We start from the raw sequence: 12,400 nt of genomic DNA, 5'->3' as shown, positions 1-12,400 counted from the left end.
GCTCTGGAGCTTGACTCCCTTGATTTGAATCCCAGCTCTGCTACTTACTAGCTGTGCCCTTTTTATTGGGCATTTATTTAAACTATTTGTGCCTCGATTTACTTATCTGTAAAATGGGTCAAATCACAGTGTCTAGTTCACAGTATTGGTGTGAAGAAGCATTGCACTAACTAATATAAAAATGCTTAGAAAAGTGCGTGGCACAGCCTGGCTGATATGGCTCAGTGGATTGAACATCATCCTATGCACTGAGAGGTTGCTGGTTTGATTGCCAGTCAGGACACATGCCCATGTTGTGGGCTCCATCCCCAGTAGGGGGCATGCAGGAAGCAGCCCATCAATGTTCCTATATCTCTCTTTTCCCTTCCTCTGTCTCTAAAAATCAATAAAAACATATATTTTTAAAAAGAAATACAAAAGGGCCTAGCACAGTCCAGCCGGCATGGCTCAGTGGTTGAGAGTTAACCTATAAACCAGGAGGTCACAGTTTGATTCCCAGTCAGGAGGTCACAGTTCAATTCCTGGTTTGTGGGCTCAATTCCCAGTGTGGGGCATGCAGGAGGCAGCCAATCAATGATTGATGTTTCTCTCTCTCCCTCTCCCTTTCTCTTTGAAGTAAATATTTTAAAAAAGGCTTGGCACAGAGTAAGCATCATGTTAATCTCAACTATGTTACAATCTATAGTTTAAATTATTTAAATCAGCTCTATTTTTCCAAACATAAATTAGGGACAACCTGTACGATTTGGATAAAGAGGTAGGTTAAATTGTTTATAATGATGTCCTAAGCACCTTTTTTCATTATACCTTTGTTATTTATGGAGAGTTTTAGAGACATTCTTCGTAAGCATTATAAATTAGAAGGCCAGTGCATGACATTTGTGCACTGGCGGTGGGAGGGATGGGTGTCCCTCAGCCCGGCCTGTGCCCTCTCACAGTCTGGGACCCCTTTGGGGATGTCCGACTGCCAGTTTAGGCCTGCTCCCCTAAGTCGGCAGATGGATATCCCCCAAGGGGTCCTTAGTACTGCCATGGAGGAGGGAGAGGTTCCCGCCACCATTGCTGCACTTGCCAGCCATGAGCCTGGCTTCTGGCTGAGCGGTGCTCCCCCTGTGGGAGCACACTGACCACGAGGGGCCAGCTCCAGGGTTGAGCATCTGCCTCCTGATGGTCAGTGCGCATCTTAGCGACTGCTCATTCCGCTGTTTGGTCAATTTGCATATTAGCCTTTTATTATATAGGAAAGCCATCAGAAAGATGCTCTAACCATCATCACTTATTGTCTCTATTCATATGATCTGTCATAATCAGAATGCTATGTTGGTTCCATAAAGCCATGGTCATGGAGAAGTAAAAGAAATGGGAATTTGCCCTTACCGAGCAGGTGTTCCATAAAGGTGAGGCCTGGATGCTGCAGAAATGGCCACAATCACAGCTGGGACTCCGTAACCCACAGGGAGCATGAACTTCTTCATGAACCTGCTCACACTGGAGTAGTTGACCACCGTCAGGTTGCGTGTGGTGAGGAAGAGGTGCAGGCCCTCCAGCAGCATCCAGGTGAAGGAGGCCAAGTAGAGATAGTGTAAGGCACCCGCGATGATGGCGCACAGCACCTGGGGGAGGAGTGAGAGTCACCAGGTGGGATTGTCAGGGTGGAGCATGGACCCAGGACCTCTCCTATACCTTGCCATTTGAGAGAACTCTGCTGTATATGAAGGAATTGTCCAAAGAAGGTATGATTTCTATTTGGGTCAGTCAATGTAAAATTGGTACGTACCCCTCTAACCTTCCCTAAACCCAAAGTCATTTTATTAAGGTGTCCAATGCAAATGTACTCCTCATTCCATGGTCAGGGCATGCATCCTTTGGGACAGTGTCAGTACCTTGTTCTCTGTTCTGTCGATGGCTGTGAGGAAGAGCAGGTGGGCCAGGAAGAGGCAGAGCGAGAGCTGAAGGTGGAGTGAGGTGCTGGTGTTCTGGATGGCTTTGCACAGCAGGAAGGTGAGGGCCGCCAGGAGGAGGCACAGCAGAGAGAGGCTCAGCCCCACGTAGGTGATCACAGCCAGGGCGGGATCCTCCTCCTGGGACCCAGCAAAGAGGAGAGAGCAGTCATACTTTCCTAATCTGGGTTAATGATCCTTCTACCATTTTCAGTTTTGGGCAGGGTACAACACAATTAGGAGTAGAGGAGCCAGGTAAATTTGTGATGTTTATGGATACTGTTAGAATTCTAGGGGGTCCTGAACTGACTAATTCAGACTCTGTACACATTGAGGGATAAGAGAGTCCTCATTCAGGACCAAGCCCTGGAAATCATAGGGTTGATTTTCCTTCATGACTAAGCTTATAGATTATCATGTGAGAGTCACAGAGGCACACGGCTCCATGTTGAGCATCATCCTCCATCCCCATGAAGTGATACTGTGTGACAGAGTCTGTATCCAGAGACTCGATGTCCAGGGATCAACTTCCCACCTTGGACTTATTCACCTCATCCCTGCAACACCTGTTCCTTACAGACTTAAATCCTTGATTAAAGAAGGAAAAGTATTGATGATGGTGGTAGCTTGAAATTAATATTTCCAGCCTAATTTTTTATTATTTATTTAAAAAAATATATTTGTATTGATTTCAGAGAAGAAGGGAGAGGGAGAGAGAGCGAGAGCTAGAAACATCAATGATGAGAGAGAATCATTGATCGGCTGCCTCTTGCACACCCCCTACCAGGGATTGAGCCTGCAACCCGGGCTTGTGCCCTTGACCAGAATCAAAAGCGGGACCCTGCAGTCCTTATGCTGATGTTCTAGCCGCTGAGACAAAGTGGCTAGGGCTCCTGCCTGTTTTTTAAAGATTAAAAATTTTCCTGCCTGATTTTTCAAATTATCTTAAATCTATAAGGAGATATATTTAAAAAATTAATTTTAGTGTAAGTAGGTGAGAAAGAGGGATGGAGAGAGAAAAAAACAAGTGTGAATATGATAAAGAAAATGGAGGATAGCAATCCTCAGATGAGATGTTTGTGTATGACCCTGACTGGATATCCCAGCTGCACCATGTTTATTTGTTGACCTACATAAATTGCAGAATAATAAATTATGTTTTTTAGGTGCAACATGCATGGGAATTTATTACATAGCAATAGACATTGAACAAAGTCCCTTCTCAAGGCTCTCACCTGCCCCTCATAGTGGGCCATGAGGATCGCAAAGCTGCTGAGGTGGGTGCATTGGCAGGTGGTACTGGTGTCTCCGGTGCCCACCATCCAGCAGCCTTTGGTGGACCAATGACCACTTCCATTCTGGCCAGACTCCCAGAAGACACAGAATACCTTCTGCCTTGGTCCTGGGGTCACTGACTGTAGGAACAGGGCGAGGTGTGAGCAGGTGGTTCTGGTGTTCATAAATGTTGACCCAAATCCTGCTTGTGATGGGCTTTCCTGGGGAGAAGATGCACCCATGGGAGAGCCCTTGAACCCCAAGACTGTGTCCAGGACTCATGCCTCTTGCACACCCACAGCCCCATTTCACCAGCACTCACGTGGTTGAAGACAAAGGTGACCGGGGAGCTGAGGTTCTGAGAGTCCTTATTGCTCACAAAGACGGATATGACATCTGAGAGCAGGACAGGGGAGCGTTCCTGCAACAGGCCCTTGTGTGTCTCATGCAGAACTGACTGCTCCTCAGTTTCCAGGACCAGTGGGGCCTCAGCCAGCAACTTGCCCATCCCTGGAGAGGAGACAAGGCCCACCACAGAAGGGCCTACAGACAAGGACAAGGTTGACATCTTGCGGTGTCCCAAAGGCCCCCTTCCTTCTTGGATGCATTCTCTCCTTTGACCAACCACAACCCATACTTCCCTTAATATTTAATTCTCTGTTTGTCACATCCTTGGGTGTCATGTTCCACTGTAAAGCCTCGTTGACCTTCTCTCCATATCTATCATTACCTGAGCCACCTGAGTCCTGCACCACATCCCAGTTCACCATCATCGTTGCCTGATTAATACTCAGGGTGACATTCTTGTCTTCTTGCTCCTTCACCTCCAGGGATAGTTCTATGAGTTGTGGGAGTTACATAAGGGAGTTAGATTAGTAACTGTGCCTGCAGTTGTAGCTATAATACCATTTTAATGTATAGATATCTTTTATATGTATACTAGTGGCCCAGTGCACAACATTCGTGCACAGAGTGGGGGTGTACCTCAGCCCAGCCTGCACCCTCTCCAATCTGGGACCCCTCGGGGGATGTCTGACTACCAGTTCAACCAGCAGTCCGACATCTTTTTTGCAATCCGAGACCCCTGGCTCCTAACTGCTCACCTGTCTGTTTGCTTGCCTGATCGCCCCTAACCACTCTGCCTGCCGGCCTGATTGCCCCCAACTGCTACCCCCTTCTGGCCTGATCACCCCTAACTGCCCCCCCTGCGGGCCTGCTCGCCTCCAACTGCCCCCCATGCCGGCCTGCTTGCCCCCAACTCCGCCCCCCCCACTGGCCTGCTCACTCCCAACTGTGCCCCCCTGCCGGCCTGATTACACCCAACTGCCTTCCCTGCCAGACAACTTGCCCCAAACTGCCTCCTTGTGCCAGCCTGCTTGCCCCCACCAGCCTCCCCCTTGCCAACCAGATCGCCCCTAACCGCCTCTGCCTCCTCAGCCCCACCACCATGGCTTTGTGCAAAAGGACGTCTGGAAGGTCTCCTGATCTAATTAGCATATCACTCTTTTATTAGTATAGACTAGTGGCCTGGTACATGAAATTCATGCACGGGGGAGGGGTGTCCCTCAGCCTGGCTTGCACCCTTTCCAATCTGGGACATCCCTCTCACAAGCAGATGGGAGAGCCCCTGAACCCCAAGACTGTGGAGTGGTTAAGGGCAATCAGGCAGGCAGGCAGGCAGGCAGGCAGGCGAGCGATTGGGAGCAAGCAGTCCTGGATTGTGAGAGGGATGTCCGACTGTCCATTTAGGCCCTATCCTAATGGGATCGGGTGTAAATAGGCAGTTGGGGGCGAGCTGGCCAGCAGGGGGGGATTCAGTTGGGGTGAGCAGGCCAGCAGGGGGATGGCAGTTGCGGGTGAGCAGGCCAGCAGGGGGTGGCAGGTAGGGGCAATCAGGTTTGCAGGGGGACAGTTGGGGGCAAGCTGGCCGGTGGGGGATGGCAGTTGGTGGTGAGCAGGCCAATGGGGGGCATTTGGGGACGAGCTGGCTGGCAGGGAGGGCAGTTGGGGGCAATCAGTCCAGCTGGGGCAGGCAGCTAGGGATGATCAGGCCAGAAGGGGGGGGGGCAGTTGGGATTGATCAGGCCAGCAGGCAGAGTGGTTAGCCTGCTTGTCCCCAAATGCCCCCCCCCAGTGGATTGCTCACCCCCAACTGCCATCCCCCACCAGCCAGCTTGCCCCCAACTGCCCCCCCTGCCAGCCTGATCGCCCTTACCTGCCACCCCCTGCTGGCCTGCTTGCCCTCAGCTGCCCCTCCTGCTGGCCTGCTTGCCCCCAACTGCTCTCCCCCCACTGCCAGCCTGATTGCCCCTAACCACCTCTGTCTTGGCCCCACAACCATGGCTTTGTCTGGAAGGATGTCTGGAAGGTCACCCGGTCTAATTAGCATATTACCATTTTATTAGTATAGATTTTGTTTCACTATATAAAAAATGTTATCTGTGATATTATTATAGGTATACCAAATAATGTCATATATATCCTATATAATAAAGAGGTAATATGCAAATTGACTGTCACTCCAATATACAAAATAGCCTCCTCCATCTGGTCAAAGATGGCTGCCCACATGTGGACACAAGATGGTCACCACAAGATGGCCAGCAGGGTAGGGCAGTTGTGGGTGATTAGGCCTGAAAAGGAGGAGAGTTGGCAGTGATCAGGCCAGCAGGAGAGGGCAGTTACGGGTGACTGGGCTGGCAGAGAAGGGTAGTTGGGGGCGACAAGGCCTGGAGGTGAAGACAGTTGGGGGAGACCCAGGCCTGCAGGGGAGGGCAATTGGGGGGGGGCATCCCTGCAGGGGAGGGCAGTTGGGAGCGACCAGGCCTGCAGGGGAGGGCCAGGCCTGCAGGGGAGGGCAGTTGGGGGGGACCAGGTCTGCAGGGGAGGGCAGTTGGGGGGGACCAGACCTGTAGGGGAGGGCAGTTGGGGGCAACCAGGCCAGCAAGGGAGGGTAGTTGGGGGGGGTTAGGCCTGCAGGAGAGGGCAGTTGGGGGCAATCAGAACTGCAGGAGAGGGCAGTTGGGGGTACTAGGCCTGCAGGGGAGGGCAGTTGGGGGAGACCAGGCTGGAAGGGGAGGGCAGTAGGGGTGACCATGACAGCAGGGGAGGGCAGTTAGGGGCAATCAGGCCAGCAGGGGAGCAGTTAGGCATCAATCAGACTGGCAGTGGAGTGGTTAGGGGCAATCAGGCAGGCAGGCAGGCAGGCGAGCGATTGGGAGCAAGCAGTCCTGGATTGTGAGAGGGATGTCTGACTATCCATTTAGGCCCTATCCTAATGGGATCGGGTGTAAATGGGCAGTTGGATATCCTTTGAGGGGTCCCAGATTGGAGAGGATGCAGGCTGGGCTGAAGGACACACACACCCTGTGCACGATTTCATGCACCGGGCCTCTAGTGTTATAATAAGACACGTATTTTATATATGTAATAATGATATATATACCAATCTGAATTTTCAAAGGATTATCAGAGTAACTACCAATTATATAACCTGAATGAAATAAACAAATTCCTACAGACCCATGAGCTATAAAAGTAACTGAAGAAGTAGAGTCTGAACAGACCTGTTATAAGTAAGAAGATCAAATCTGTAATCAAAACTTTCTAAGTGAAAAGTTCAGACCTGAATTCAACCAACCACTTAAGGAAGAGTTAACACAAATTCTTATACACTCCTAAAAAATAGAATGAAAAGGAACACTGAATAATTTTATGAGGCCACAATTACTCTAAAAACCAAACTAGAAAAAGACATCAAAAGAAAACAAAACTATAGACTTTAACTCTTATGAATATAGTTGCAAAAATCTTCAACAAAATATTAGGAATAAAGTTATCCAAGAAGGCTTAAGACTTGTCCACTGAAAACTACAAAATATTGTTAAAGAAATTTAAAAACCCTAAATAAATGGAAAGGTATGCTGTGATTATGAATTGGGAGGCTTAATATTTTAAACATGGCAAGATTCCCAAATCTGATCTACAGATTCAATGAAATACTAACAATATTCCAAAAGCATATATATATATATATATATATATATATATATATATATATATATTTTGCAAAAATGGAAAAGCTCATTCTAAAATTCATATGGTATTGTAAGAGGCCCCAATATCCAAACAATATTGAAAATGAAAAACAAAGTTGGAGGACTCACACTTCCTGATTTCAAAATTTATTACTAGTATACAATAACCAGAGCAGTATGGTACTACCATATGAGTAGACATATAAACCAACAAAATAAAATTGAGAGTCCAGAAATAAACCCATTTAGTTATGGTCAACCGATTTTCAACAGAACCCTTCAATGAGGGAAAGAATAGTCGCTTCAGTAAATGGCGCTGGGGCATCTGGCTATGCACAAGCGAAAAAAGGAAGATGGACTCACACCTCACACAATGCATAAAAAGTGGGTCAAAATGGATCAAAGACCTACATTTAAGAGCTACAAATAGAGCAGTGAGGCCCAGCCCATGTAGTTCAGTGGTTGACCCAGGAACCAAGAGGCACCCTCCTTCCCCTCCTGTTTGATTCCTGGACAGGGCACATGCCCGGGTTGCAGGCTCTGTCTCCCATGGGGGTGTGCAGAAGGCAGCCAATCAGTGATGCTTCTCTCTCATTGATGTTTCTATCTTTCTATCCCTTTCCCTTCCTCTCTAAAAATATCAATAAAAACATTAAAAATAAAATAAAAATAGAAGTTAGTAGAAAACACAGGAGTAAATATTCATGACCTGGGATTTGGCAATCAATACTTAGATATGACACAAAATGCACAACAAAAGAAAAAAATAAACAAAACGGTCTTTATCAAAATTTCACACATCTATTTATTAAAGTAAAAAGATTATGAAGAAAGTGCAAAGAATCTATAGGATGGGAAAACATATTAGCAAATCACATGTCTCTTTTCTTTTTATTATATTTTATTGATATTTTACAGAGAGGAAGAGAGAGGGATAGAGAGTTAGAAACATCGATGAGAGAGAAACATCGATCATCTGCCTCCTGCACACCCCACACTGGGGATGCGCCCACAACCAAGGTACATGCCCCTGACCGGAATCGAACCTGGGACCCTTGAGTCCACAGGCTGACACTCCATCCACTGAGCCAAACCGGTTTCGGCCAAATCACATGTCTCATAAGGGTCTACTAGCAAATACATAAAGAACACTTAAAACTAAACAACAAAAAGCCAAACAACCCAATTAAAAAATAGGCAAAAGACTTGAACAGACATTTCTCCAAAAAAGATACACAAATGTTCAACAATCACTTGAAAAGATATTAAATATTACTAGTCATTAGGAAAATGTAAATCAAAACCCTAATGCAATCATGTCAAACTCAAAGGCTAACACGGGCCAAATAAACAAAGTTTAAGTTTATGTGGGCTGCAAAAAAACAAAAGCTTCAATTTTCAATGTATAATAGCATTATTACAGATCAAGCAGATTATTTTTACTTCAGAGCAAAAATATTCCAATTTCCACTTTTCTTGGAAATTTCGATGTTTGTCACCAATTTTTCATTTAGTTTTACTACCACTTGATTTCGATAGGGACATGCTGAATACAAAGGGCTGAAATAAATGAGTAATTGTTAACATAAAATAATAGAAAATTTTTATAAAAATTAATATTTTTTCTTGAACATTAGCTTACCAGACACTGAATAACTGCATAAATTAATAGGCGTAACGCAAATCAACCTACTTTTCTTGTTCTCCGAAAGCAAAATATTTTCTGTTGCACACACCAAACAAGTCAGTAAAAGACAAATGACTTGGCAATTGGCTGCTAAAATATTCGCTGCTGGTATTAGTGGAGAGAAAAGGTGCATCTGCACGTAAGGCGCGTAAGGGAAATGAATGCAATGATTCATTATAGTAATGAATGATTATAGTAATCAGTCATTAGCAAATGTTGTAGTTTGTTATTAATAATTATGTATAACAGGATATTGTAAACATTAAGTTACAATATTTTTATTAAAACGTTTTTTTACATACCACTATATTGGCTGGACTGCAAAAATACTCGTTGAGGGCCACAGGTAGCCCATGGACTGCAAGTTTGACATGCTTGCCCTAATGAGATATCACCTGACACACTAGAAAGGCTTTAATAAAACCAAAACAAAATGGAAGTAAGACGTTTTGCTGGGCATGTAAAGAATGGAACCCTCACACATTGCTGGGGGTGGAGGACACAGCCATTTTGGAAAACAGTTTGGTGGCTCCTAAAGTTTGGACATATAATTAGCATATCACTCAACAATTCCACTCCTACATATGGGCCCAAAGAACTGAAACAGTTATTCATACAGAAATGTGTACACCAAAATCATAGTAACTCTATTCACAATAGTCAAAGGGTGGTAACAATCCAATGTCCATAAATGGATGAATGGATAAACAAAAGATGGTGTATGCATGCAATGGAATAGTATTCAACCATATGCTATATGCTACCATGTGGATGACCTGGAAAACAGTATGCTAGGTGAAAGAAGCTAGACTATAAAGTCATGTATTGTATGAAATGTACAGAATCGGCTAACTCATAGAGACAGAAAACAGATAAATGCTTGCCAAGGACTGAGGGAGGGAGAAATGAGAAGTAACTGCTTAGTGGGTATAGTGCTCACTTCTGGGGTGATGAAAATACTTTAGAAATAGAGGTGATGGCCTGGCGGGTGTGGCTCAGTGGTTGAGCATTAACCCAGGAACCAGGAGGTCACAGGTGGATTCCAGATCAGGACACATGCTAAGCTTTCTGGCTCAATCCCCAGTAGGGGGCGTGCAGGAGGCAGCCACCATTAAAAAAAAAGAAAGAAAAAATAAAAAAATATATTTTTAAATATATTTTTATTGCTTTCAGAGAAGAAAGGAGAGGGAGAGAGTGTCAGAAACAACATGATGAGAGAGAATCATTGGCTGGCTGCCTCCTGCATGACCCCTATTGGGGATCAAGCCCGCAACCCAGGCATGTGCCTTGACCAGAATCAAACCCAGAACCCTTCAGTCCACAGGTTGATGCTTTATCCACTGAGTGTAACCAGCTAGGGCTAAAATACATTTTTAAAAATATATTTTTTATTATTAAGAGTATTACAGATATCTCCCATTTTTACCTCCTTTACCCCCCTCCTCCAAGCCCCTATCCTCACTCCCCCCTCATCCCAGGTTTCACTACCCTATTGCCCATGTCCATAGGCTATGCATGTAAGTATATAGGTTCTTTGGTTTCTCTCATCATTGATGTTTCTATCTCTCTCTCCCTCTCCCTCTCTCTGAAATCAACAAAAATATATTAAAAAGAAAAGAAATAGAGTTGCTGGCTGTACAACTCTGAATGTATTAAATGCCACTGAATTGTACACTTCGATTAAAATGGTGGATTTTATGTTATGTGAAATTCACCTCAATAAAACAAATCACTTAAATATCAGATAATATTAAATTGTATTCCTCCAAATTTAATAATTTGTTTTCTTTTAGGCCATATCTATTTTATCTAATTTACTTATTACTAGAGGCCTGGTGCATGAAAATTCATGCACTGAAGGGGGTCATCCCTCAGCCTGGCCTGCCCTCTCTCACAGTCTGGGAGCCCTCAGGAGCAGGAGTGACCCGGTGATCATGGGAAGGTGACTCCCCATCACATGTGTGCTGCTGCCACTGCTGGCAGTGCAAGCTTCGCCTGGCCCTGGTTACCTGAGCCTTGGGTGGTCCTGGGCGGCTGGGCAGCTGCCATCCGAGGATTGCCTGACCTCAGGCTGGCCCTGGGTGGCTGGTGGGCTGAGGGGACTGGGAGACTCTGGAGGCTGGAGCATGGAGCGACAGGCCCAGCCTTGCCATGCACCTGCTGCCCTGGTGGGGCTGAGGAGACTGAGTGCTGCCATCTTGTGGCTGTGGGTGCTACCATCTTTGAGGGCATGGCATTCAATTAGCATATTCCCTCCTTATTGGCTGGGGCACTGCCATCTTTGAGGGTGTGGAAGTCAATTAGCATATTCCCTCCTTATTGGCTGTGGGTACTGCCATCTCTGCAACAGCATAAGGTTCCATTAGCATATTCCCTCTATATTAGATAGGATAATTATTTCATCTGCTGATAATTTATATTACAATGAGAATGTGTAGTATTGATAATTTTTTTCATTTTCTTTTGATCTCTTATCTTAATATGTTTATGAGAGTAACAGGGAGGTACACTCAGCTCTAGTGCGATGGGAAGAGGAATGAGGTGAGGAGCAGGCAGAGCAGGGCCTGGGGATAGGCGGGGTTACTTGCCTGTTCCTATAGCTGTCCCGAAGGTCAGTGGCCCATTGGGCAAGGCCTTGCTCAGCTCTCTCAGGATCTGCTCCTGGCCAGTGAGCAGGATAGTGGCCACACAGTGCTGCTCTGAAAGAGGCAGGGTAAGCAGGTCCCCCGGGGAATCCAGCAGATTATCCACCTCCTGTATGATGTCCTGGGGGGATGGAGACACAGAACCAGTGGATCTTGTGCCAGAGAAGATTCAAGAAGACCCTGACACTCAGCTTTTGAGAACAAATCCTAGAGCCTGTCTATTTGGGGATAAAGGTGGTATCGGATGGGATTCCCTGGGTCTTTGCTAGTGCAATCCGCCACTCAGAGGTCAAACCCTGGTCATGACTACCAAAGACAATGCAATTCCAGTGGCCAGAAACAAGAGGAAAGGTGTTAGTGGGTCTAACAGTGAGTACAAATACATGGTATGCTCTTCCCACCCACCCTGGGAGAGCAGGGCCTCACAGCAGGGTGCCATTGGTGTTGGGGTCGGTCTCCTTCCAGACCAAGGCTTCCTCGGGTCTCTATGGAATGCCTCCACCTGCCTCCCCTGGGTCCTGTCCTTACCTGGATGGTGTCCTGGGCCGAGGCAGGCTTGAAGTCTCTGAGCAGGTCCTGGATTCTTTCAAAGAAGCGGGAGAGACTCTGGAGAAAGGAGATGAGGCCTTAGAGGCCCTCATGTGTGGGTGGGGGGGGCATGGGGAAATGGGTGGACAGTGAGCTGAGTGGAGGGACCTTGCCTTCTGGTCCCGCTGGAGTCACTCACCTGGCTCTTGATTTCAGGGGGTGTGGTCCAGGTAGGGAAGGAGATCTCTGCAGGGGACAGAACAGCAGGTCATTAGGGGTGTGTGTGTG

General features: G+C 46.4%; 1 protein-coding gene across 1 annotated transcript in view; it reads right to left on the bottom strand.

The window, feature by feature from the left end:
• LOC114229942 (adhesion G protein-coupled receptor E2-like) overlaps window positions 1–12,400 on the bottom strand; it is a 37,136-nt gene that overhangs the window by 7,437 nt on the left and 17,299 nt on the right. Inside the window, exons 6-13 of the mRNA XM_054718333.1 lie at window positions 12,312–12,358; window positions 12,113–12,190; window positions 11,528–11,705; window positions 3,946–4,053; window positions 3,528–3,758; window positions 3,176–3,342; window positions 1,884–2,081; window positions 1,378–1,613 (exon numbers count right to left, since the gene is read on the bottom strand). Coding sequence (XP_054574308.1) covers window positions 1,378–1,613; window positions 1,884–2,081; window positions 3,176–3,342; window positions 3,528–3,758; window positions 3,946–4,053; window positions 11,528–11,705; window positions 12,113–12,190; window positions 12,312–12,358 — 1,243 coding nt within the window. The remainder of the gene's footprint in view (window positions 1–1,377; window positions 1,614–1,883; window positions 2,082–3,175; window positions 3,343–3,527; window positions 3,759–3,945; window positions 4,054–11,527; window positions 11,706–12,112; window positions 12,191–12,311; window positions 12,359–12,400) is intronic.

Source organism: Eptesicus fuscus, chromosome 6 (genome assembly GCF_027574615.1).
Source record: "Eptesicus fuscus isolate TK198812 chromosome 6, DD_ASM_mEF_20220401, whole genome shotgun sequence".
Classification (NCBI taxonomy): Eukaryota; Metazoa; Chordata; class Mammalia; order Chiroptera; family Vespertilionidae; genus Eptesicus; species Eptesicus fuscus.
This window is presented reverse-complemented; position numbering and strand designations above follow the sequence as displayed.